This window comes from Sapajus apella, unplaced genomic scaffold (assembly GCF_009761245.1).
Source record: "Sapajus apella isolate SASKATOON/1434 unplaced genomic scaffold, GSC_monkey_1.0 scaffold102, whole genome shotgun sequence".
Lineage (NCBI taxonomy): Eukaryota > Metazoa > Chordata > Mammalia > Primates > Cebidae > Sapajus > Sapajus apella.
Window position 1 is genome coordinate 2046388 of NW_022437042.1, and position 27528 is coordinate 2073915.

At 38.8% G+C, this 27528-nt stretch overlaps 2 protein-coding genes across 4 annotated transcripts in view; one reads left to right on the plus strand and one right to left on the minus strand.

Moving 5' to 3' along the window:
* WDR44 (WD repeat domain 44) overlaps nucleotides 1-27528 on the plus strand; it is a 95899-nt gene that overhangs the window by 53148 nt on the left and 15223 nt on the right. For all 3 annotated transcript variants that reach the window (XM_032258333.1, XM_032258334.1, XM_032258335.1), the window contains 5 exons: nucleotides 2746-2852; nucleotides 4981-5132; nucleotides 7590-7728; nucleotides 9287-9351; nucleotides 26002-26115. In XM_032258333.1, coding sequence (XP_032114224.1) covers nucleotides 2746-2852; nucleotides 4981-5132; nucleotides 7590-7728; nucleotides 9287-9351; nucleotides 26002-26115 — 577 coding nt within the window. The remainder of the gene's footprint in view (nucleotides 1-2745; nucleotides 2853-4980; nucleotides 5133-7589; nucleotides 7729-9286; nucleotides 9352-26001; nucleotides 26116-27528) is intronic.
* LOC116536593 (tryptophan--tRNA ligase, mitochondrial-like) lies at nucleotides 12244-13367 on the minus strand. The gene is made up of 2 exons (XM_032258338.1): nucleotides 13096-13367; nucleotides 12244-13040 (listed from the first exon to the last, which is right to left on the minus strand). Exons 1-2 carry the CDS (start codon nucleotides 13365-13367, stop codon nucleotides 12488-12490), a joined length of 825 nt encoding a protein of 274 aa, XP_032114229.1. The 3' UTR covers nucleotides 12244-12487.

Consider the following 27528-nt stretch of genomic DNA (forward strand, 5'->3'; position numbering starts at 1 on the left):
AAAGGAAAGAAAGAACTCATAGCACAACCAAAGGAAGGAAGGAAAAGAAAGAATTCATAAGGAAGGAAGGAAAAAGAAAAGAAAGAAAGAACTCATAATATAGCACAATCATTTTGTACCACAGTGCTTTTCAACCTTTTCTTATGCCATGACACAAAGAGAACATAGTAGTCTTGGCACTGAATGCTGGGGTAAGCTGATAAGGCAACTGATGGCCAGAGAAGTTTGACCCAGGCTTCCCTGGGCCCTGCCCTGTTTCCTTGAAGGCTGAGTGGGGAACCAGTACAATAGTATAGCCCACCTGCAATGCATTAGAAAGGCTCTGAATGTATTGACCAACCAAAAAGATGGTAACAATGATCTTATTCATCAAAGAATGAAATTTAGAGAACATTAAATGCCATTTACGAAGGCATAAAAGTAGATATTTTAGAACTATTCTCATCTGAAATGATTAAAATGTCTGTTTTCTTGGCTTTTAAAGTGGTACTAAACCTATAATTTTCCAGAAAATACAGTTTCAGTTATAGGTAGCAGAGACCTTATAATGGTTTTAAAAATGGTTTCTTTATCATCTATGTTTTCTGGTTATCAAAAGAAATACAAAAATATGTAAAATAGAAAATGAAAGTTTCTCATAACCTCAACCCCAGAAATCAGTTTTAATAGCATGGTGTATTCTCCATAGAATTTTTTTTCTCACAAAAGCAGGGCTATTCTATGTCTATAGTTTGTCAACTTGCTTTTTTTTTTTTTTTTTTTAAGAAAATCAAATATATTATGGACATCTCTTTATATTAGCACCAATAATATATATATTGCAGTCTTTCTGTGAGCCAGACATGAGAGTTAAGTGCTTGAGATATAACAGTTAAGAAGACATTCAGGACGGGTGCAGTGGTTCATGCCTGTAATCTTAGCTCTTTGGGAGGCTGAGGCGGGCAGATCACTTGAGTCCAGGAGTTCAAGACCAGCCTGGGCAATATGGCAAGACCCTGTCTCTCAAAAACATACAAAAATTAGCTGGGCATCCATTGAACCTAGGTGGTCAAGGCTGAAGTGAGCTGAAATTATGCCACTGCACTCCAACCTGGGCAAGAGAGCAAGACCCTGTCTCAATTAAAAAAAAAAAAAAAGACATTCATAGTCTCTGCTTTCATAGAACTTCCAGTTAAATGGGAGAAATAGGCATTAAACGCATAAATCTAGCCGCAGATAAATCGAGTTACATTTGTAGTGATTGCTATAAAAGAAAAGTTTCAGGTGCTGTGGAAGTATTTCAGTAGTTCCCTCTTATCCACGGGGTATACATTCCAAGATCCCCCGTGGATGCCTGAAATCATGGATAGTACCAGACTCTGTATCTACTGTGCTTCTTTGATCTAATAACCAAGAAGGCTACTGAGTAACTTAACAAGTAGGTATCATATACACTGTGGAAACACTGGACACAGGGATGATTCACATCCCAGGTAGGGTGGAGCAGGATGGTGTGATATTTCTTCATGCTACTAAGAATGGCATGCAATTTAAAACTTATGAATTATTTTATTTCTGAGATGTTCCATTTAATATTTTTGGACCATGGTTGACTGGAGTGACTGAAACCATATAAAGTGAAACTTTGGATAAAGGAGGACTATATAACAAAAACTCAGTCTAAAGTCAAAAAGGCCATTTTGAGAGAGAGCTGTTTGATCTGAGACCTAAAAAGTGAGTGGGAATTAGTCAAGGGAGAGGCGTTCCAGGCAGAAATAACCACACATGCAAAGCCTCTGAGGTTGCTATAAGAGCTTGGCACATTTAAAAAGCTGAGGTTTGTTTCATTCATTTTATTGTATCTCATACCAGTACTTATTTATCTACTCCTCTATTGACAAAAATTTAGTTTATTTCCACTTTTTAACTATTTTAAACAGTGTTACATTGAACATCTTTGTATATACAATTTAACAACTTTTAAAAATACTATCCCTCATGAGCTCCCATTAATCAGTAAAAATTTATTTCTGATTCGTATTTCCTTTGGTTTTAAATATCATCATGTACTGTTTTGCTTTTTATAATCTTAATATATGAAACCTGAGACTTAGCTAATTGAAAAAGCAATAAATAAGTCCTATTTATGGAAGCTTGAGATGCATACTTGCATTACCTTGTGTTTGGGAATACCTGCCAGGAAAGCTCAGCCTTGGGTAGCATTACACGCAACTACCCAAACTGAAAGAGAAGGGACAAGGGACCATCTTAAGCTACCAGAGCATCTATTTTGTAAGTAAATATCTCTTTGCCCTTTCTTTCTATTGGTAGAATTTTTTTTTAAGGACAGCTGTCTAAAGCAGTCTTCTCAAAGCAGTTCTCACCGTAGATTCATGGCTTCACCCCCAGGCTCTATAAATTGGATTATCTGGGGATGGATCCCAGGTATCTACACTTTAAACGCTTCCCTCCCCTCACTACCTCTGCCAATCAATTTTTATCTACCATTGAAAACCAAAGCTCTAGAATATATGAATATTGTAAATTGGGGGAAAGGGCATATGTTTCCTTTGCCATATTGACTTAAATCTGTTTATTCAATAGAATAAGGGATTGGGAACTCAAACACCTATTATTTATTATTAAAAAAAAAAAAAAAGGTTATTTCAAAATAGTGTACTTTATCAGTCATACCTGATACATTTATCTGCAAATTGTTGAACTTTTACAGTTAACTGAGTTGATACCTTTTTCATTTTTGTTAAGGACTCAACTAAAGAAGTTTCTTGGAAAATCAGTGAAGAGAGCAAAGCACCTTGCTGAGGAATATGGTGAACGTGCTATAAATAAAGTTAAAAGTGTTAGAGATGAAGGTGAGTTAAAACAGAACATTTCAACTGAATATTCAATTAATTTGTAATCATCTAAATTTAGCCTGTAGTGCATAAGAAGCAATCTATTTTATTTAAAATAGTAAACCTTTATAGCTGACATCTGTTTCAATAAATAAGGTATTCTAGCTCTTCATTTTATGAGTTTGAAGAAAAATGAATTTATGCATATTTTGTGACTTTGACAGTCTGAAAGGGTTGAGTGTTCAATAATCAGTTATAAATTAGTTTTTAAAGGCTATTTGGTTTCGGTTTTGGTTTTTTGTTTTTGTTTTTTTGGTTTTTTTTTGAGACAGAGTCTCGCTCTGTTGCCCGGGCTGGAGTGCAATGGCATGATCTTGGCTCACTGCAACCTCCACCTCCTGGGTTCAAGAGATTCTCCTGCCTCAGCTTCCCAAGTAGCTGGGATTACAGGCACACACCACCATACCTGGCTAATTTTTCTACTTTTTGTAAAGACAGGATTTCGCCTGGCTGATCTCAAACTCCTGACTTCAGGTGATCTACCCACCTCAGCCTCTCAAAGTGCTGGGATTACAGGCATGAACCACCACGCCAGGCCAAGGCTATTTTGTTTTTTTTTGTTTGTTTGTTTGTTTTGGGATGGAGTCTCACTCTGTTACCTAGGCTGGAGTGCAATGGCGTGATCTCGGGTCACTGCAACCTCCGCCTCCCAGTTTCAAATGATTCTTCTGCCTCAGACTCTGGAGTAACTGAGATTACAGGCATCTGCCACCGTTCCCGGCTAGTTTTTGTATTTTTAATAGAGATAGGATTTCACCATGTTGCCCAAGATGGTTTCAAATTCATGACCTCAGGTGATCTGCCTGCCTCAGCCTCCCAAAGTCCTGGGATTACAGGCGTGAGCTACTATGCCCAGCCAGCTATTTGGTTTTTACAAATAAAGTTAGTCCTCCATATCCATGGATTCCACATGCAGGGATTCAAACAACTGCAGATAGAAAACTATTTGGGGAAAAAAAAAAAACCATAAAAAATAACAGTACAACAATAAAACGTAATACAAAAAAAATATAACAACTATTTATATCACAGTTATACTGCAGTAGGTATTATAAGTAATTTAGAGATTATTTAAAGTATACGGGGCCAGGCATGGTGACTCATGCCTATAATCCCAGTACTTTGAGAGGCCAAGGCAGGAGAACCACTTGAGGCCAGGAGTTCAAGACTAGCCTGGTCAAACATAGCGAGACCCTGTCTCTACTAAAAAATAAAAATTAGCTGGGTGTAGTGACATATGCCTATAGTCCCAGCTACTCAGAAGGCTGAGGAGCAGGAGCCCAGGGGTTCAGGGCTACGGTGAGCTATGATTGCACCACTGCACTCCAACCTGAGACCCTGTCTTTAAAAACAGAAAGTACACGAAAGGATGTGCGTAGGTCATATGCAAATACCGTGCCATTTTATGTTAGGGACTTGAGCATTCGTAGATTTTGGTACCCATAGCAGGTCCTGCCATGGACACTAGGGAATTATTATATTTTCAAAATTAGGTGGGGCTGGGTATGGTGGCTCATGCCTGTAATCCCAACACTTTGGAAGGCTAAGGCAGGAGGATCACTTAAGCCCTGGAGTTCGAGACCAGCTCGGGCTACATAGTGAGACCCCTCATTTGTATAAAAATAAATAAATAAATAATTTTTTTAAAATTAGGTAAATTTTCAAAATTTGCACATATGTTAACCTCCTATGCCTTTGTCATTACTGTGCTCATTTGTTTAATAAAACATACATAGTACTTATTCAGTGCCTGGGACTATACCAGGCACTTTTACCTGTATTCATTTAATCTCATAAAAATCCTATGAGGTAAGTACCATCATAATCCCCATTTGATAGATAAGAAAACTAAGAGAAATCAAAAGTTAAGTAACTTGCCTGTGGTCACACAGATAATAAATGACAGAGCTGGATTTGAACCTGGCAGCCCAGTGTTAAGACTCCATGTTTTTAACCAGTATGGTATATAATAAATAAATTTTGCTCTTCCATTTTATGAATTTTCTTGGTAAGCAGGAAATATGAAAATATGATAGTAGCAGTATCTATATTAGCTAGTAGTGATTTCTGTTGCTTTTCTGTTCAGTGTTTCATACTGATCAAGATGATCCTTCATCAAGTGATGATGAAGGAATGCCATACACAAGACCAGTTAAATTCAAAGCAGCACATGGTTTCAAAGGACCTTATGATTTCGATCAGATCAAAGTGGTGCAAGATCTTAGTGGTGAACATATGGTAAGCAACTTTTTCATTTTTTAGGACTGATACTGTCTTTGTTAAGAGAAATACTTTGGCTTCTACAAAACTGATCTCCTTCTATGTATGTGACTTTGCTAGCCTGACTCAAGAACAGTGAATTTATGTTAACATGATTTAATGAATAGGTAATAGAGAGTCTGTCTGTAAATTATTCCAGAAGTAACTTATTGGGTCGGGTATGGTGGCTCACGCCTGTAATCCCAACACTTTGGGAGGCCAAGACAGGCAGATCACTTGAGGTCAGGAGTTTGAGACCAGCCTGGCCAATGTGGTGAAAACCCGTCTCTACTAAAAATACAAAAATTAGCCAGACATAGTGGCCTGTGCCTATGATCCCAGCTACTTGGGAGGCTGAGGCGGGAGAACTGCTTGAACCTAGGAGGTGGAGGTTGTGGTAAGCCAATATCATGCCACTGCACTCCGGCCTGGGCTAAAGAGTAAGATTCTGTCTCAAAAAAAAAAAAAAGGTGTTATTGGTTATTGTCAAACTCTCAGCCTGTATCACTAAGACGGCTATGCAAAGACACCAGACTTTAAAGCAGTTAAATTAGAGGGTGGTATGTAACTTCAGAAAAATGTTTAAAATGTTCCCAACCATATTTTAAGTAATTTATAAAATATTTCAGAAGCTCAATATATGTTATAAAGTGAGATATTCAGCTAAAACAGGGAGAGAGGTAGAAGTTCAAGTTCTCCTTTAGAGTTTAGATGTACCGATGTAGATGAAGTGCACAAACTATATTGCAGTGAACCCTTGAAAATGCTAGGAACACAAGGAAGGCAGTGATAAAATTAAGAACTGAATAAATAATACTGTGCCCTTCATTAGGGAATCTATTTACATTTTAAGTCTAAAAGTTGGCTTAACTGAAAGGAAGCAACCATAAATATATTGGATGGCAACCAAATTCGAATTTAAATGTTGATTCTTACAATCTACAGATAAAATGTTTGAGTTGATTCTAGTATTTTCCTTAAGGAAATTGGTGAATTGCCTAGTACTGTATTGACTCGTTATTTCCTGTTTTTAAATAAAATCTCATGATAGTAGGCTCTAAATGACTCATTTTTTAATACACTTGAATTTTGCAGAAGTAAATGGTTATTTCGATAAATGGGCTGTTGCATAATTTTTTTATACACCTGGATGTGTCTATAATAGTATTTGTTATAATAAGATTTGCTCTTTCCAGTTTAAGGGATTCATGTTCTTTCCCCCTGCTCCTCTACCCCCACCACACACACATACTTTCCTACTGTTTTCAGTATCTAAAGATTCTGGCCATATACTATGAAACCTTGTTTATAGTGAGAGAAGTAGGATGAGACCACATCATTGCAATACTACTACCTTTTCTTTATTTTAGAGGCAAGGTCTCGCTCTATCACCCAGGCTGGAGTGCAGGGGCGGGATCTTGGCTCACTGCAGACTCTGCCTCCGGGGCTCAAGCAGTCTTTCCACCTCAGCCTCCTGAGTAGCTGGGACCATAGGTGTGCACCACTACGCCTGGCTAATTTTTTGTATTTTTTGTAGAGATGGGGTTTGGCTGTGTTGCCCAGGCTAGTCTTGATCTCCTGAGCTCAAGTGATCTGCCTGCCCAGACCTCCCAAAGTACTGGATGGGATTACAGGCACGTGCCACCACACCCAGCCCATTGCAATACTGTAATACTTCTAAGTGCCTGATGCTGTGAGGGTCACTGCCAAGGTGGGCTTTAGTCTTCCTCAGTCCTGCTCAGTTATTAGTGCTATGCTGAGGGCTCTGCCACCCGTCTTTACATTGAGCTAGGGCACTGAGATCCCCAACTAGGATTTGTGCTTTTCCAGTTAAGATTTCTGACCACTTTAGAACTCCCATTTTCATGAATATGTGGACAAGATTTGAGTTCTTGAAATTGTTAGTTTAGATTATGGAACACTACAGCTATCTTATTCTGCCTTTCTTCTGGAAGTCTCCTTTTGTGGTCTTATAGCACCATTGAACCAAAAGCCTTAAGTACCTGTTAGCAATGTGAGCATTATCTTAGTATGTATAATTTGGCATAATTTTAAACTTTGGCTGTAAAGTAATGGCTTTATTTTATTTATTTTTAGATGGAGTTTTGTTCTTGTTTCCCATGCTGGAGTTTAATGGCATGGTGTCAGCTCACTGCAACCTCCACCTCCTGGGTTCAAGTGATCCTCCTGCCTCAGCTTCCCAAGTAGCTGGGATTACAGGCACCTGCCACCATGCCCAGCTAATTTTTGTATTTTTAGTAGAGACCGGGTTTCACCATGTTGGCCAGGCTGATCTCAAACCCCTGACCTCAGGTGATCTGCCTGCCTCAACCTCCCAAAGTGCTGGGATTACAGACATGAGCCACTGCGCCCAGCCAAAAGTAATGTCTCTAAAGTTGTAAAGTATTAACTTTGAACCTTCTTTTGTTTTCATAGGGAGCTGTTTGGACCATGAAATTTTCTCACTGTGGCCGATTACTTGCCTCAGCTGGACAAGACAACGTAGTGAGAATATGGGCCTTAAAAAATGCTTTTGACTATTTCAACAATATGCGAATGAAATACAATACTGAAGGTATTTTTCATGTATTTAAAAATTTACAGAAATCTGAAATTTTTACATTTTAGGTATACTAATGCCCTACTTTCCTGGCAGTCATTTGCCGCAACCATTACTTATCATAATAGCCAAAAACTTGAAAGTAAGACAGACAACAGCAAAAGTCTCTAAACCCAATGAAGAGAGTTGCCACAAAGCTTTTGATTTATCCCTTTCAGGTGTATGTAGTAAGTAGTTAATTTCATCAACTATTGAGAACATATTATTTGGTTTCCTAGGTTAAAATAGAATTGCTAATTAAACTAGAAAAAGAACGAAAATCATATATACATCCAGTAAGTAAAAATGATTAAGGAAAGTCATGGAAAATAAATGTGACTTGTCAGTCTATCAAGGGATATATGAAAAAATGTTGAAAAGAGAAAGCTCAGAGCATTCTGTATATACACATTGATTACAGCTATGTACAGATATTTTTATATCATGATGTTATCGGGAAGGTATTTAGAACTGATGTAAATTTGGGCTTTAAGTTTATGGGATTCTTTTCTAATAACTATTTAACCATGTAATAAGTTTTTTCCACACCCTCCCCACTATCAAGTAAGGCTGCAAACAAGAAGTAAAGCCTAGGAGCAAGGAGAAAAAAGGTGGCCTTGGATGAGAGTGTATAGTCAAAGCACCAATTTGAGGAGCATAGAAGCCTAGGGAGATTTGCTAAACTGGCAAGCTAGGCCTCATATACTTGAGTAAACCCTGTGAGTATTGCTTGCATTATGTTGCAATACTTAGTTGAAGATGATGGTGATTTGACATGAAGTTAACCCATGTTAATTATATGGTGAATTTTTCTAGTCCTAGCTATTTGTCATTTCTTTTTTTTTTTTTTTTTTTTTTTGAGACGGAGTTTCACTCATGTTACCCAGGCTGGAGTGCAATGGCGCGATCTCGGCTCACCGCAACCTCCGCCTCCTGGGTTCAGGCAATTCTCCTGCCTCAGCCTCCTGAGTAGTTGGGATTACAGGCACGCACCACCATGCCCAGCTAATTTTTTGTATTTTTAGTAGAGACGGGGTTTCACCATGTTGACCAGGATGGTCTCGATCTTTTGACCTCGTGATCCACCCGCCTCTGCCTCCCAAAGTGCTGGGATTACAGGCTTGAGCCACCGCGCCCGGCTTATTTGTCATTTCTTTTACTGCCCTGCCAGGAGCAAAAAGACTATTTTCAGTGGCCCTTGAGACTAACCCCAGCCCTGACCCTTTCTGCCCCTTTATTGTTCCTCTTGCTACTTGTTGTGATTAATAAGAATGTATCCTATTTGAATACTGAGAATTTAGTGGTATTTTGTTTATTAAATTAGGGAAATGGTTAAGCCATTTTATGAAGCTTTTGTGTAAAAATGATCGAAACAAATATTTTGGTTCTTATAGGGTTATGCCTCCCTTGTTAGTATTTTTCAAGAATACTATGTTCTCTAACAGACATTGCTGTATCATTACTTTAGAATGCTGTATGTTGGTGGTTCTTTGTGTGTACATACATGCCTTTTTTATAATTATGTTGGTTTTAGGACGTGTGTCTCCATCACCCTCTCAGGAAAGTCTAAGTTCATCAAAATCGGATACGGATACAGGGGTATGTTTATTGTTTTATGGTTACTATGTGAAATGGTATGATTTAATTTGTTTACCGTAAAGTATTTTTGTTTATCAGAAATTATAGTTGCATAAAGACACCTTATTAAAATTAAGATATATCACTAGAAACAAGTTTCTTCAATTACAATAAATTGACAAATGAAAATTTTTATGTTTAAACATTGCCAGGCAGCAAGTAATATTCCTCAGGGTACTATACCACTAATGGAAACTTAAATAATACAAAACCCCCTCCCCTCAAATCCATGTTAGATATTTTCAAAATAAGGATAATAGATACCCAAATAAGAGGTAATTAAGGAAAGAAAAAAGATACTTAAGTATTTTAATTTTCTAATCTTCTTGGTTTAATAAACACTTTATCACAGTTTCAGATAAGGTAACGTAATGATTTTCATTTGGTTTTAGAGCTGGAAGGTTAAATAAAACCAATTTTAAACCTAAAAAGCAGAATACACAATTTTGTGCTAAGTTGTCACCTGTGCCTCTTGTGTATTACATTTGGTAAGGGTGATATAAGCAAGAGAATCTAAAATGTCTGCTTAACAGTATTTTCCTGATATTTCATTGGCTTCAGTATTTGACACTAACTTTGCCCCTTTTTCTGGCTTTCCATGGTTCTCTTTTCCCTTGTTCTCTTATACTCCCACTGTTTCTTCTTCCACCTCCTTACATTTACTGTTTCTCAGGGTCTGTTCTTGGCCATTCTCAATAGACATATTTGTGCACTTCTTCTAGTCCTAAACTGGCTTTAGATCTGTAATTCTTTGTTTACTTTCAGTAACTTTATAATTTTTAAACAAGAATATTGTGCTTGCTGCCTTTTCACATAGCAGTATGTAGGATCTCTCCACCTACATGTAATTCAAGTATATCAACTGATAGGTCCAAAACTAAACTCCTTCAACAAACGTTTTTTGAGTGCCTGCTATATGTGCAGACACTGCTACATGCTGTAAAATCAAATGAGACATGTCTCTGTTCTCAGGTATCCTGTGGACTAGTGAAATGGGTAAACTCACAATTACAATATTAGATGGTGATATTCTACAGAAGGCACTACACAAGTATAGGTTAGCCTTAGAAATCACAGTGTCAGGAATAGTTTCCTGGAAGCTTGTTATTTAAGCTAGGACTTAGCTATATGAGAGAAGAAAGGAAGGAGCGTATCAGACACAGAGAATAGCAAGTACAAAGGTATGGAGAATAAAGTGGCATGGTAAGTTAAAGGTATTACAAGGAATTACACATGACTGGAAAAGTTGCATGTGTGAGATTGGTGGGAGAGGTAGGCAGGAGTGGGATTTAAAATGGCTTTTTGTGTTAAACCAAGACATTGGAACTTTATCCTGCAAACTACTGGGAGCAGGGTGGGGCTTTGAAGGATTTCACTCAAAGATGTAATTACCATGTTCAGATTTTTGTTTTAGAAAGACTATTCACAGCTACTTAGGAGGCTGAGGCAGGAGAATCACTTGAACCTGGGAGGCAGAGGTTGCAGTGAGCCAAGATCACACCACTACACCCCGGTCTGGGTGACAGAGTAAGACTCCATCTCAAGAAAAAAAAAAAAAAATAGAGTATTCTGGTAGTATTGTGAAGGAAAGACTAGATGGGGGCTTCAGATTAGAGACAGGGAGACCATGTAAGAGGCTATTAACCAAGAGAAATGGCTAATTCCAATTATGATGATTATGATAACAGTAGAGCTAGAAACTGTAAAGATAAGCTAAATTGAGAGATGTAAAAGAAGTCTAATTTCTAGTACTTGGCAACTGACTAGCTGGGATAGTAAAAGTGAGTAGCCTAGGATGAATCACAGGTATCTGGCTTGAGTAGTTAGCTAGATGGTAACGGTCATTCATGGAAATATTTTTTTATTTTAATTTTTCTGTAAGTTATTGGGGTACAAGTGGTATTTGGTTACATGAATACGTTCTTTAGTGGTGATTTGTGAGACTCTGGTGCACCGATCACCCGAGCAGTATACACTGCACCTATTTGTAGTGTTTTATTCCTCACCGCCCCCCACTCTTCCTCCCAAGTTCCCAAAGTCCATTGTATCATTCTTATGCCTTTGCGTCCTTGTAGCTTAGCTCTCACATATCAGTGAAAATATACAATTTTTGGTTTCCCATTCCTGAGTTACTCCTCTTAGAATGATAATATCCAGTCTTGCTGCAAATGCCATTAATTCATTCCTTTTATGGCTGAGTAGTATTCCATCATATGTATATACCAGTTTCTTTACCCACTTGTTGATTGATGGGCATTTGGGTTGGATCCATGTTTTTGCAATTGCAAACTGCGCTACTATAAACATGTATGTGCAAGTATCTTTTTCAAATAATGACTTATTTTCCTCTGGGTAGATACCCATAGTGGGATTGATAGATCAAATGGTAGTTCTGCTTTTAATTCTTTAAGGAATCTCCACACTGTTTTCCATAGTGTTAGTACTAGTTTACATTCCTACTAGCAACGTAGAAGTGTTCCTTGATCACTGCATCCATGCCAACATCGACTGTTTTTTGTTTTTTTTATTATGGCCATTCTTGCAGGAATAAGATGGTATCGCATTGTGATTTTGATTTGTATTTCCCTGATTATTAATGATGTTGAGCATTTTTTTTTTATAAGAATGGACTTTTTTTATGAGATCTGAATACAAATTGGCATCTCATCAAATGGCATCTCAAGAATTCTTCTAAGACCTCTAAATATTGCTTTATAAAAGGGATGAAGTAGATAAAGTGTGCATCTGTTACAGTAAGTACTCCAGAGAGAGGCACAAATGTACTCCATTTCCCAAATCACTCCTTACCTCAATCACATTTGTGTAGGCCAAGGAGTGTGCCTCAATAATTAGGGATTCAGACAGCTATGGCTGCTTTAATTTTTGTTGCTGCTGTTCACAGCATTTTGTTGATGGGATTTGGAACTCTGTCGTATTTCAAAGCTACAAAGTAACATTCGTCAAATGAAGCCAATAATCAGCTATGCCAAATTAAATGTCCCAAAACTATAACTTTTTGCTTGTGCGGAAAGCTGCCGTTTTCAGAATGTATGGAATGCAAGGCGCAAAAGCCTTTCTGTGATTTTGTTGAAACCTCCTATAGAAAACCCACCAATTTCTTCACCTCCTGGCACACAGGGTGTGCTAATTCTTTGGCTTTTGCAGATCCAGCTTGTAAAACCTTCTCTAAATGGTCCTTGTCCAGCTTCAGTTTCTCAATTTCACGCTTAATCGGGGCGAACTTCTCGATGACGGCGTCCGCCACGGCCAGCTTGTAGCGCGCGGTGTCCAGGCCCGCGCTGCGGCGCACCACCTCCTGCACCGGGAGCCCGGCCACCGCGGCGTGCAGCGCCACCAGGTTGGACACGCCCGGGCGGCCGGCCGGCTCGTAGGTGACCTCCGAGGTGAAGTCCGTCACGGCCTCGATCTCCTCTGGGCTGTCTGTTATTCCCACGGTGGCCAATTTGTCAGGGTCTGATTTCGACATTTTAGCAGAAGGATCACGGAGGGATTTTACCTTCTTCATGGATGTTAGAATGGACTTGGGCACTGGAAAGAACTCCTCATACTTCTTGTTGAAACTTTGTGCTAGATCCTGAACTAGTTCCATGTGCTGGACTTGATCCTCCCCAACAGGAACATTTGTGGACCTCCTCTGTGGCACTAGCAACATTTCAGGCACTCAAAAGCCTCACATGTGGCTACTGGCTACAGGATTTGTACAACAGAATGTCGGCCGCCTGGAGCACTGGGTACGTGAGCAGGTCTGCCGTGCCGTCGTGCTTCTGCTTGGCAGTCTTGGCCTTCCACTGGTGTAAATGTTGTAATCGAGGTAGTCTGACCATGCAGGAAAGGATCCAACTTAATTGTGTGTGTTCAGGCACCTGGGGAGTGGAAGAAGCTGCGGATCCTTTATGAAGTGCCCGGATGAAGCTCCAGCAGCACTCACGCGCTTTCCACGCTGAGTGCAGCGCCATCTTGAAAGGGGCGGAACCGTCCGAGCATTTTTTCGTATGTCTGTTGCCATTTGTATATTTTTGTTAAGAATTGTCTGTTTATGTCCTTAGCCCACTTTTTGATGGACTGTTTTTTTCTTACTGATTTATTTGAGTTTGTTGTTGATTCTGGATATTAGTCCTTTGTTGGATGTATTGATTGTGAAGATTTTCTCCCACTCTGTGGTTTGTCTGTTTACTCTGCTGACTGTTCTTTTGCTGTGTAAAAGCTCTTTAGTTTAATTAAGTCCCGACTATTTATCTTTATTATTAGTGCAGTTCCTTTTGGGTTCTTGGTCATGAAACCCTTGCCTAAGCCAATGTCTAGAAGGGTTTTTCCAATGTTATCATCTAGAATTTTTATGGTTTCAGGTCTTAGGTTTAAGTCCTTAATCCCTTTTGAGCTGATTTTTATGTAAGGTGAGAGATGAGGATCCAGTTTCATTCTCCCACATGTGGCTAACCAATTATCCCAGCACCATTTGTTGAAAAGGGTGTCCTTTCCTCACTTAATGTTTTTGTTTGCCTTGTCAAAGATCTGTTGGCTGTAAGCATTTGGATTTATTTCTTGGTTCTCTATTCTGTTCCATTGCTGAATGTGCCTATGTTTATACCAGTACCATGCTGTTTTTGTACTGTGGCCTTATAGTATAGTTTGAAATCAGATAGTGTGATGCCTCCAGATTTGTTCTTTTTGCTTAGTCTTGCTTTGGCTATGTGGGCTCTTTTTTGGTTCCTTATGAATTTTAAAATTGTTTTTTCTAATTCTGTGAAGAATGATAGTGGTATTTTGATGGGGATTACATTGAACTTGTAGATTGCTTTTGGCAGTATGGCCATTTTCGCAATACTGATTCTACCCATCCATGAGCATGGGATGTGTTTCATTTATTTGTGTCATCTGTGATTTCTTTTAGCAGTGTTTTGTAGTTTTCCTTGTAGAGGTCTTTCGCCTCCTTGGTTAGGTATATTCCTACATATTGTATTTTTTGCAGCTATTGTAAAAAGGATTGAGTTATTGATTTGATTCTCTGTTTGGTTAATGTTGGTATATAGAAGAGCTACTGATTTCCGTACATTAATCTTGTGTCTGGAAACTTTGCTGAATTATTTTCAGCAAAAGTTCTAGGAGCTTTCTGGAGGAGTCTTTTCGAGGTAAACAATCATATTGTCAGCAAACAGTGACATTTTGACTTTCTCTCCACCAATTTGGATGCCCTTTATTTCTTTCTCTTGTCTGATTGCTCTGGCTAGGACTTCCAGTACTATGTTGAAGAGAAGTGCTAAGAGTGGGAATCCTTGTCTTGTTCCAGTTCTCAGAAGGAATGCTTTCAACTTTTCCCCATTCAGTATTATGTTGACTGTGGGTTTATCATAGATGGCTTTTATTACATTGAGGTATGTCCCCTGTATGCCAATTTTGCTGAGAGTTTTTATCATAAAGGGATACTGGATTTTGTTGAATGCTTTTTCTGCATCTATTGAGATGATCGTGTGATTTTTGTTTTTAATTCTGTTTATGTAGTGTATCACATTTATTGACTTGCATATGTTAAACAATCCCTGCATCTCTGCTATGAAACCCATTTGATCTTGGTGGATTATCTTTTTGATGTGTTGTTGATTTGGTTAGCTTGTATTTTGTTAAGGATTTTAGCATCTATGTTCATCAGGGATATTGGTCTGTAGTTTTATTTTTTGGTTATGTCCTTTCCTGGATTGGATATTAGGATGATGCTGGCTTCATAGAATGAATTAAGGAGGATTCCCTCTTTCTCTATCTTGTGAAATAATGTCAATTGGATTGGTACCAATTCTTTGAATGTCTAGTAGAATTCTGCTGTGAATCCATCTGGTCCTGGACTTTTTTTTTTTTTTTTTTTTTTTGAGACAGAGTCTAGCTCTTTTGCCTCGACTGGAGTGCAGTGGCACTATCTCCGCTCACTGCAACTTCAACCTCCCGGGTTCAAGGGATTCTCCTGCCTCAGCCTCCCAAGTAACTGGGATTACAGGCACTCACCACCACACCCAACTAATTGTGTTTTTAGTAGAGATGGAGTTTCACCATGTTGGCCAGGCTGGTCTTAAACTCCTGACATCAAGTGATTTACCCACCTCAGCCTCCCAAAGTGCTGAGATTACAGGCATGAACCATCACGCCCAGCCTTGTGGTTTAAAATCTTTTGATGGCCCTTTATTGCCTCCACAACACAATTCTTCACTATATTGCCTAATCTTAACTTTCAACTCAGTTCTAATTCCCTAGTGCCTGTGCATCCTATCTGCATGCCTGATACAGGTCTGTGCACGAAACACTTTGACCTTCATGTCTCTGTCGCTGCTGTTTGCTTTGTCACAGATGCCCTGTGTTTCCTTCACAGGGCAAAGCCCTACTTACCCTTCAAGATTCAACTCAAACATATTATTTCCCCTGAGTCCAGCAGGTAAAATTGTCCTTCATTTGTATTCTAATAGTACATAATAGGTACATTTGTACTGATATTACCATGTCTTTCTTGTTAGTCTCCCTGGCTAGGCTGTGGGCTGACTTAAGACAAAGAACTGTACTTCACAGATTTTAGTACCCTTTGAATCTAACTCCATTCCTGACTGTACTAGCCCTGTAATCATGTTGAATTCCTGCCTATGGACCTTTATTCCTATTGTTCCGCTTATTTGGATGCCTCGATCTTCTTTCTATTCAAAGCATGCCCATTCTTCATGGCCCGCTTCCTCCATAAAGCCTCACTGACTAATGTAGCGGTGATAATTTTAACTGCTTTGCTTTAGGGAAAAGGGCTTACTTTTATTAGTTTAATTTACCATACAGTTTCCAGGCATTGATTACTATTAAAAATAGAGACTATCTGTACTAGCTTTCATTGTGCTTATTTCAGCAATCCTACTTACAGATCCTTAACTATGTCTATCTAACCCCAAACAAACCTAAGTAACTCCCAATTTTATTGAATACAAAGCCTTTTAAATGAGAAATAACATTTATATCCGTGGTTTTTGGGAAGAGATCATTTGGGGTTTGTTTCCCTTGTGTCATTTTATTTGGGGACAGTTAAAAGAGGCTTCTATTGCACATACCATTAGAGTTTGCCACCAGGAATTATCTTTAACCTAGTGCAAGCCACAGTGAGGCACAGTAAACACAATGGAGTTTATTTTCCTAATGTGTATATTCCTTTTTTCCTGGTGATAGTGTTATCTTTTTCATCTCTTTTGAAGTACTTTTTCCCTCTTTTACCTTAGCATCTGTGTGAAATATAATATATAAAAAAGTATTATGCCACTGAACATACAGAGTGATGTACCCAAGATCGCTCACCTACGCATTGGTAATGCCAAGCCTAGACTTCTGGCTATTCCCTGTTTCTGTTAATTTTCAAAATTAGCTCAATAAATGTCAGAAGACAGGAAGAATTTGCTTTATTATCTTAGAGACTTAACAAAGTAGGGATTTTTTTAATAGTTGGCTCTTCCAGAGACTGTTAGACCTCATGGTTTATAAGAATTGAGAATTACATCAGATTGGAAATATCAATACTATATCAATTTTAATAAGTATAAATTTTCTTTTTGATACTAGAAGCTGTAAGTATGCTGTTTACCTAGCAATTAATGTTTTTCTTGCAAATTTATGTTTAATGTGCATGATTAGGGGAATGTTAGCATAAGTGTTATAGCATTTAACTGCTGCTTAAAATTTTTGAGAATAGGCCAGGTGCAGTGGCTCATACCTATAATCCCAGCTCTTTGGGAGCCCCAGGCAGAAGGATCACTTGAGGCCAAGAGTTTGAGACCAGCCTGGGCAACATAACAAGACTATGTCTCTATTTTTTAAAAGATAGCCAAGCATGGTGGCATGCTCCTGTAGTCCCAGCTACTTGAGAGGCTGAGGTAGGAGGATCACCTGAGCTGAGGCGTTTTAGATTACAGTGAGCTGTGATCACCATTGCACTCCAGCCTGGGCAGCAAGAGTGAAACTCCATTTCAAAAAAAAAAAATTAACCTATAATATATTACGAAATTTACTTAATTTTCTGTCTTCTTCCACTATAATGGGTGCTCCATTCTATTTTTGTCTCTTTTGTTCACAGATATTTTTGTCTCTTTTGTTTACTTACTTTATGTCTAGCTCCTGGAGCAGTGATTAATAAAAAATAGTAGTCACTTAATAAATATCTGTAGACTGAATGAAGACATAGTCCCAGACTTCAAGATGTCAACTATTGGAGCATAATGGTTAAGAACATAAGCTCTAGAGACAGAGCTGGGTTCTGATTCCGATGCTATGACTGTGTGAAATTGTCGAGTTACCTAACATCTCTAAACCTTCATTTGTAGAATGGGGCTATTAATAGTACCAAGACAAATCTGTATCACATGCTGCATATTTACATTTCACAAAAATACTCTCTCTCACTCCTTTATAGTTAGCTTCCTTTACCCAAGTTCTAGAGTCTAATGATCTATTCTCAAAAAACAAAAATTTTTTTGAAACAGAGTTTGGCTTTTGTCACCCAGGCCTGGAGTGCAGTGGCGAGATCTCTGCTCACTGCAACCTCTGCCTCCCGTGTTCAAGAAATTCTCCTCTCCCAACCTGAGTAGCTACTCAGGAGGTTGAGGCAGAATTGCCTGAACCCAGGAGGCGGAGGTTGCGGTGAGCCGAGATCGCGCACACACCACCAAACCTGGCTAATTTTTGTATTTTTAGTACACGCGGGGTTTCAACAAGTTGGCCAGGCTGGTCTCCAGCACCTGACCTCAGGTGATCCACCTGCCGTGGCCTCCCAAAGTGCTAGGATTACAGGTGTGAGCCACCACGCCCGACTTTAATTTTTTAAACTACTTTATTGAGGAATTATTGGTGTACAAAAAGCTGCATATATTTATTGTATATAACTTAATGAGTTTGGAGATAAGTATACAAGCATGAAACCAGCACCACAATCTGTACCATAACCCAAGCATCACATGTAAAAGTTTCTTCTCATCCTCTTATTTATTAAGTATATGATACAGTATTGTAAACTGTAGGCACTGTGCTTTATAATAGATCTCTCAAACTTAATCATTTTGAAAGTGAAACTTTGTACCTTTTCACTAGTACCACCTTTTTCCCCAGCCCCCAGGCCCTGGCAGTCACTGTTCTACTCTGCTTTGATTTTTCTAGATTCATCACATACATGATATTATGTAGTATTTGTCCAAAAAGTATCTGGATTAATTTCACTTAGCATAATGTCTTCCAGTTTCATTCATGTTATCACAAATGCCAGGATTTCCTTTACTGAATAATATTCCATTGTGTGTATATGCCACATTTTCTTTATCCATTCATCTGTCAGTGGACATTTAGGTTGTTTCCATGTCTAGGCTATTGTGAATAATGCTGCACTGAACATGGGAGTTCAGATACCTCTCTGACATACTGATTTTATTTACTTTAAATATATACCCAGAAGTGGGATTGCAGGATCATATGGTAGTTCTATTTTAAATTTTTTCAGGAACTTTAATCCTACTTTTCATAGTAGGTGCACCAATTTACATTCCCATCAACAATGTACAGGGTTCCCTTTTATCCACATCTTAACTAATAATTGTTTGTTTGGTTTTTTTATTATAATGGTCATCCTAACAGGTGTGAGGTGATATATCATTGTGGTTTTGATTTGCAGTGCAAATCAAATTACCTGGATAATTGGTGACGTTGAGCACCTTTTCATATACCCATTGACCATTTTTATGTCTTTTTTGGAGAAATGTCTATTTAGGTCCTTTGCCTATTTTTAAAATTGTGTTATTTGTTTGAGTTTTGGGGGTTTTGGCATTCAGTTGTAGGAGTTTCTTATGTATTTTAGATATTAACCATTCATAAGTTATATGGTTTGCAAATATTTTTTCCCATTCTATAAGTTGCCTTTTCATGTTGTTGGTTGTTTCTTTTGTTGTACAGAAGCTTTTTAGTTTGATACAGTCCCATTTGTCTGTTTTTGCTTTTGTTTCTGGTGCTTGTGGTGTCATATCCAACAAATCATTGCCAAGGCCAATGTCAAGAAGCTTTTCCCCTGTTTTCTTCTAGGAGTTTTACAGCTTCAGGCCTTACATTTAAGTATTTAATCCACTTTGAGTTTATTTTTGTATATGGTGTAATATAGGAGTCCAATTTCATTTTCTTGCATGTATATCTCCAAAAATAATCCGTTTTGTTAAGAAAAATAAAGTGGACAAAGTGGGATGGCAAGGAGTAAATAAGGTGGGTGAGCAAAGCTTCATTGAGAAGTTGTTTGAGCAAAGTATGAAGGAGATAAGGAAATGATCATATGATAAGACTATTCCAGGTAGAGAGAACAGCAAGTGAAGGTGCTATAAGGCAGGAGTTCTGATGTGCTCAAGAAACAGCAGCAAGGCCTGGGCAGCTGGAGCCAGTGAGTAAGAAGGAGAGGAAAATAGAAAGGGAAAACACAGAGGTGTGGAAGCAGGAATCAGAACATATGGGCCATTGCAAGAGTTTTGGCTTTTGCTCTGAATAAGATGGGAATCAGTGGGTTTTCAAACAGAGAATGACATAATCTGATATATTTTAAAAGGATCGTTCTGACTTCTATACTAAGAACAAATCATAAAAAGATAAGGGCCGGGCATGGTGGCTCACACCTATAATCCCAGCACTTTGGGAGGCCGAGGCAGGAAGATCACCTGAGGTCTGGAGTTCAAGACCAGCCTGTCCAACATGGTGAAATCCCATCTCTACTAAAAATACAAAAAATTAGCTGGGCATGGTGGTGTGTGCCTATAGTCACAGCTACTCAGGAGGCTGAGGCAGGAGAATTGCTTGAACCCAGGAGGTAGAGGTTGCAGTGAGTCGAGATCACACCTCTGCACTCCAGCCTGAGTGACAGAGCAATACTCCATCTCATATATATATATATATATATATATGTATATATATACACATATATATCTTTAGATGATTAAGACATTTGAGTATGGATTAGATACTAGATGATATAAATGGTATTTTTTAGGTATGAGAGTGGCATAGTAATCATATTTAAAGGAAAGGTTATCAGTTGGAGGTATATATAGCAGTATCTACTGGTAAAATTATTAATGTCTAGATCTTGCTTTCAGTGCTGCAGCAAAAATAAACAAAAATGGGAGGATTGATAAAACATAGTAGGTAAATTTTTTTTTTTTTTTGCTGCTGCACTTTTGAGACGGAGTTTCGCTCTTATTACCCAGGCTGGAGTGCAATGGCGCGATCTCGGCTCACCACAACCTCCGCCTCCCAGGTTCAGGCAATTCTCCTGCCCCAGCCTCCTGAGTCGCTGGGATTACAGGCACGCGCCACCATGCCCAGCTAATTTTTTGTAGTTTTAGTAGAGACGGGGTTTCACCATGTTGACCAGGATGGTCTCGATCTCTTGACCTCGTGATCCACCCGCCTCGGCCTCCCACAGTGCTGGGATTACAGGCTTGAGCCACCGTGCCCGGCCGGTAAAATTTTTATAATTGTTAAAGCAGGTGATGGATCCATGGGATTCATTATATTATTATATGGAGTTCATTATACTCTGCCATCTGCTTTTGTATATATTTGAAATGCCCATAATAAAAAGTAGACAATGGCCGGGCATGGTGGCTCATGCCTGTAATCCCAGCACTTTGAGAGGCCAAGGCGGGAGGATCACTTGAGCCCCGGAGTTGAAGACCAACCCAGGCAACAAAGAGAGACCCTGTCTCTACAAACAAACAAAAAAAATTAGCTGAGTGTGGTGGCACATGGCTGTGGTCCCAGGTATTCAGGAGGCTGGGTGGGAGGCTCGCTGGAGCCCAGGAGGCAGAGGTTACAGTGAGCCAAGGTCGTGTGAATGCATTTTAGCCTGGGCGACAACACAAGACCTTATCTCAAAAAAAAAAAAAAAAAAGTAGAGAGAAAAAAAATATGTATATAACATTTTACTTAGTAATACTACCTTCAATAATTTATCGTAAAGGAATAATCAAGAAAAAATAACAAAATAAATACCAAAAAACAGAACAAAAACCAAAAACCAAAAAATTACTAGATTTTCTGAAAAATAAGTAAAAAGATTCTCATCTTAGTGTTCTTATAATAGCTAAAATTTGAATAACCTAAATTTCTAACAGTTAGAAAATAAAAACTATGGTATAACCCATGCAGTAAAATACACGCAGTCCTTAAATTGTTTTCAAAGACAATTTAATGATGTTAAAAATGGTCACAATAAAACATAAAGTGAAAAAAGCAGAATGGAAAATTTTGACTAGAAAGTTTCTATAAATATACATATGTATTTTAAGGGATAAGAATCTCACTCTGTCACCCATGCTGAAGTGTTGTGGCACCATCATAGCACATTGTGACCTCAAACTTCTGGGTTCAAGCAGTCCTTCTACCTCAGCCTCCTGGGTAGCTTGGACTACAGGCAAGCACCATCATGCCTGGCTATTTTTTTGTTATTAAAAAATAACTTTTGGGCTAGGCATGGTGACTCACACCTGTAATCCTAGTACTTTGGGAGGCTGAGGTGAGTGGATCACATGACATCAGGAGTTTGAGACCAGCCTGACCAACATGGTGAAACCCTGTCTCTACTAAAAATATAAAAAGTAGTCGGATGTGGTGGCAGGCACCTGTAATCTCAGCTGCTCAGGAGGCTGAGGTAGGAAAATCACTTGAACCCAGAAGGCAGAGGTTACAGTGAGCCAGGATCACACCACTGCATTCCAGCCTGGGCGACAGAGTGAGACTCCATCTCAAAAAATAAAAATAATAATTTTTTGTAAAGACAGTCTCACTATGTTGTCCAGGCTGGTCTCAAACTCCTGGCCTCAAGCAATCCTCCCACCTCAGCCCCCAAAGTGCTAGGATTACAGGGGTGAACTACCATGCCTGGCCCTATAAATATTTATAGATAAAAGACTTTAAGGAAATATGCTAAATTATTAATAATATTCTTTATCTCTAAGTGATAAAATTTTAGATCTTTTGATTCTTTATACTCTGTTTTTCTACAATTTTCTTTGATATACTTACCTACTTTTATTAAAACAAACAGAAGAGGGGAATGTAAATTAGTTCAACCTTTGTGGAAGACAGTGTGGCAATTCATCAAAGACCTAGAACCAGAAATACCATTTGATCCAGCAATCCCATTACTGGGTATATACCCAAAGGAATATAAATCATTCTATTATAAAGATCCATGCATGCACATGTTTATTGCAGCACTGTTCCCAATAGCAAAGACGTGAAGTCAACGCAAATGCCTATCAATGATAGACTGGTTAAAGAAAACATGGTACATGTACATCATGGAATACTGTGTAGCCATAAAAAGGGATGATAAGATGTCCTTTGCAGGGACATGGATGGAACCGGAAGCCATTATCCTCAACAAACTAATGCAGGAACAGAAAACTAAACACCACATGTTATCACTTATAAGTAGGAGCTGAACAGTGAGAACACATGGACACAGGGAGAGGAACAACACACACTGGGGCCTGTTGTGGGGAGGAGGGGAGAGCATCAGGAAAAATAGCTAATGCATGCGGGGCTCAATAGCTAGGTGATGGATTGATAAGTGCAGCAGACCACCCTGGCACATGTTTACCTATGTAACAAACCTGCACATTCTGTACATGTATCCTGGAACTTAAGAAGTATTATTTTTTAATTCAAGACATCAAAAAAAAAAAGAAGAGACTAAAAGTTTCAGGTTTAAACCTTTTGACCAAGTAATAAACCTAATATAAGGATAAGGAAATCGGCCAGGCGCAGTGGCTCACAACTGTAATCCCAGCACTGTGGAAGGCCGAGACAGGTGGATCACTGGAGGTCAGGAGTTCGAGACCAGCCAGGCCAACGTAGTGAAACCCTGTCTCTACTAAAATACAAAAATTAACCGGGTACGGTGGCGCATGCCTATAATCCCAGCTACATGGGAAGCTGAGACGAGGATCACTTGAACCCTGGAGGCAGAGGTTACAGTGAGCCAAGATCATGCCTCTGCACCTCAGCCTGGGCAACAGAGCAAGACTCAGTCTCAAAAAAGCAAGCAAACAAACAAAGGAAATAGTCAAATATGGATAAAGATTCCAAGATTCATGTTCCAGGGCATTCATTGAATTGCTGGGTTTTGTTTGTTTGTTGTTGTTGTTTGAGTTCCAGTGATTCTCCTGCCTCAGCCTCCCAAGTAGCTGGGATTACAGGCACACACCACCATGACTGGCTAATTTTTGTATTTTTGGCAAAGAAAGGGTTTCATCATGTTGGCCAGGCTGGTCTTAAACTCCTGACCTCAGGTGATCCGGCTGCCTCAGCCTCCCAAAGTGCTGGGATTACAGGTATGAGCCACCTCGCCGGGCTGAATTGCTATTTTTATTGGCAGAAAAGTTGGAAATGTCTAAGTGACCAACAAAGGAAGAATGATTAATCATGATCCATCTATATTATGCAGCTACTAAATGTTTTCAAAGTATGAAATACAGAAAATGCTCATGATATAATAAAAAGAAAGCTTGGTAAATTACATGTTCAATATGATTTCAAATACATTTTTTAAAAATGAAAGATTGGAGACAGACAAAATGTGAGCAGGTTTGGGGTGATTTTAATTTTTCTGTTTTTTATTTCTGTATTGTCTACACTGATCACATATTACTTTAGAATTTAAAAAATTTAGTCTGGTCATTGTGGTGCATGCTTGTAATCCCAGCACTTTGGGAGGCCAAGGCCGGTGGATCACCTGAGGTCAGGAGTTCAAGACCAGCCTGGCCAACATGGTGAAACCCTGTGTCTACTAAAAATACAAAAAATTAGCTGGGTGTGATAGCATGCATCTGTAATCTTAGCTACTCGGGGGACTGAAGCAGGAGAATGGCCTGAACCTGGGAGGTGGAGGTTGCAGTGAGCCGAGATTGTGCCATTACATTCCAGCCTGAGCAATAAGAATGAAGCTCCGAATCTGATTTGTATATAATGAGGGAAGCCTGTTTAGCTGTTTGTCTCCTGGCAGTGCTCACTAGTCTGGTAGCAAAATTGGGCAGTAGGGGATGGTAGTCATCTAGCATTAGATGTGCTTGGCAAAGGTTACAGGAATCCGTGTTGCTCGTCTACTTCCATGGTTGATGTGAAGATGTTTTTTATAAACTGTAAAGTTCTACACAAATAGTAGTGGTAGGTTTTGATCTATCCCCATGCCACTGTTCTAATTCAAGCCCTCATTGTTCTTACCTGAACTTATTGACTGCTCTTCCTGCCTTCACTCTCTCTCCAAATCATCTTTTACATTACTGCCCAGTTCTTTTTCTGAAGCACCGGTAAGATGGTGGTGTTTTTTTTTCCCCCCTTCAGAAACCTGCATTGGCTATCCATGTCTGAACTTTTAAGCCACAAATTTGAGGCCTTTTAAAATGTGATCTCAAACTACCTTTCTACCCTAATTTCCTACTACATCTCCATGTACTGTTTGCTCTGTCCTCATCATCCTACCTACCTTTCCCTAAATATGCAAGGCTTAGCTAACACTCTGTTCTTGCTCATGCTACATCATGTAAAACATGTGAAGGACAAAGTTTGGACTTAACAGTTAAAATGACTTGTATTACTGCTTTGATTCTGCTGTTCATAGGTGGCTATGTGGCCTTTAATATATTATTTTGACCTCTTTGAGCCTCAGGGTTTTTTTAAATTAATTTCTTCATCTTTATAATGTTAATACCTACCTCAAAGAATTGTTAGAATTCATTCAGATAATGAATACGAAAGCGTGTTGTAAGTAGATGCATAGTACACATGTATGGCATTATTTTCTACCTACGTCTGTCAGTGTGCTTTTGACCTCAAATAACAGAAATCCAACTGAAAATGGCTTAAATGATGAGGAAGCAACTCTGGAGGTAAGGCAGTTCCAGGGTTTTTTAATTAAGCAGCTCATAGCATTGTCCTACTATCTTCCTGCTTTGTATTCTTTGTTTTGTTCTTTTGGGCTTGTTATGCTCATGGTCCTAAGATGGCTGCTAATAGTCTTAGTTGTCACATGAAGACAGCAACGTTCAGGTGCAGGAAAGAAGTCCCATTAGTATGCCCCTTTTTAAGAGTGAGGAAATCTCTTTCGAAGCCTCCCCTCACCCCCCACCCCATAAACTTTGCCTGATGTCTAATTCATGGAAATTGTACCAACGCCTAACCAGTCATCACTGGGAAGGGAAATCAGCTAATCTTCATTAGCTTAGACCAATCACGATTCACCCCCTGGTACTGGCCCTGACCACTCCTGAAGGAACAGATGCTCAGGAAAAGGACAAAGTGGGGGTTTTGTTAGGGAGGGCAAAGATTACAATAGCATGATGTCTTCAGGGTTGACCCAGGTTTGTTAGGGCAAGGAGATGAAAGGAAGAAGTGCTAAGTAGTAAATCAGCATAAAGGGGAGCTTGCTTTTGGTAACTCAAGATTTCAGTCAGGCATCATACAAAATGAAGAAAGAACAGACAGGGTGGGAAGAATGTGAACCTTTGGTTTCACTAGTTTTACATTGCAGTTTCAAAGTTTATCTTTATGTCCAAGTAGGTATGCGGTGGAACTGATGAAGACCCTGATGATAAAAATGCACCCTTTCGGCAACGGCCATTTTGCAAATATAAAGGACATACTGCTGATCTCCTTGATCTTTCATGGTCTAAAGTAAGAAATTCTTGTTTGAATCGTGTATTAATTCTGTTTATAAGGAGCTGATGCTGTAGTCTCAAAGCACAGTTTCTTCTCTGGGAAATGTCAGATTTTTTATCTTACGGCCTTCAACTGATTGAATGATGATGATCATCATCGTCATCATCACTATCTGCCAAGTAGCATTTTAGGCACTGAGGACACAGATAAAAGTTAAGTACTTGACATGTGCTCTGTTCATACCCTCAAAACAACCTTATGAGATTGTCAATGTTTCCTTATAGCTACAGTTAGGGGATTTTAGGTTCAAACCGCATGACTTTGGAGCATTACTCTGTAGCCCATTCCAGTGTCACAACAGTTAATCACTACAAGGAAACAGGATGACAAAAATAACAAATGTGGTGGCATGCGCCTGTAATCTCAGCTTTTCGGGAGTATATTTTCTTTCCTGATGTTCTTTCCGTTCTATCTCTTAGGAGGCAGCAGTAATATGATTTAGTATCTATCCAGCTACCTAATTGTCTCAAGTGAGTAATGTGCATTTTTAAGGACTGGTGCCAGCGTATAAACAACCTGGTCTTCCTGGTCCCTGATGATATGAATATAGAACACCAGTCTTTGGAGGGATAAGTACAGACACCAAGAGTAAACTGTTTAGAAGTGTTTATGGCAGTTTTTCAGAATAAGCTTATGCCTGTTTAATCTTTTAAAACCTGGGCTTCTATTTTGTATAATAATACAAAATGGGGCTTATATTTTATATGCCTTTTATTTTTATTTCATTTTTGTAGTAATTGTTTTCTGTATTTTAAAATAGTTTCAGTCCACAACTCATTGGAAATTTAAAAAAAAACAAAACAAAACAGTCCTTCACCAGTCTGAGAAGCACTAGTCTAGATGAGTTATTTCAATGAGGTGCTGCCTCATACAGGAATGGTTCCTAAGGGTCTATCCTCGTATCCCCAGCCCGTCCACCCCACCCCCATCCAGAGGAAAGGAACAAAATTTCTGCAGCAAGATTATAAGCCCCTCCAGGGTAGGAACCAGATACTATTTTACTGTTTAAACACCAACTCAAACCAGATATTGTTTCTCTTTAATGTCTAGCACAGTGTTTATAGTGAGTTTTTCTCTTTGTCGAAGATGTATTTTGTTCCAATAACAAGGATTACCCTGTTAATTCTTACAGTAACAACCCCATGAGGCAGACAAGCTTTGATTTTGTCTCGATGAAGAGATTAAGCCCCTGTGACCTATCTAAAATCACAAAACTAGTTACGGGTAGAACTTAGGTTTTAATCTAATTTATCTGACTTCCAAAACCAGTGCTTAGTTTAAGAAAATTATTTATTTTCGTTTATTTAATAAGTATTAAATTCTTATAAAAGAACATCTTTCTTAAAGAATACTTATTAAGAACAAGTC

Excerpts from the sequence above, each read along its gene's own strand:
- LOC116536593 (XM_032258338.1), bottom strand. The coding sequence starts at position 13,367 with ATGGCGCTGCACTCAGCGTGGAAAGCGCGTGAGTGCTGCTGGAGCTTC. Across the intron at positions 13,041-13,095 it reads TTGTACAAATCCTGTAGCCA|GTCCACAAATGTTCCTGTTG; the intron begins GTAGCCACATGT and ends GCCACAGAGGAG.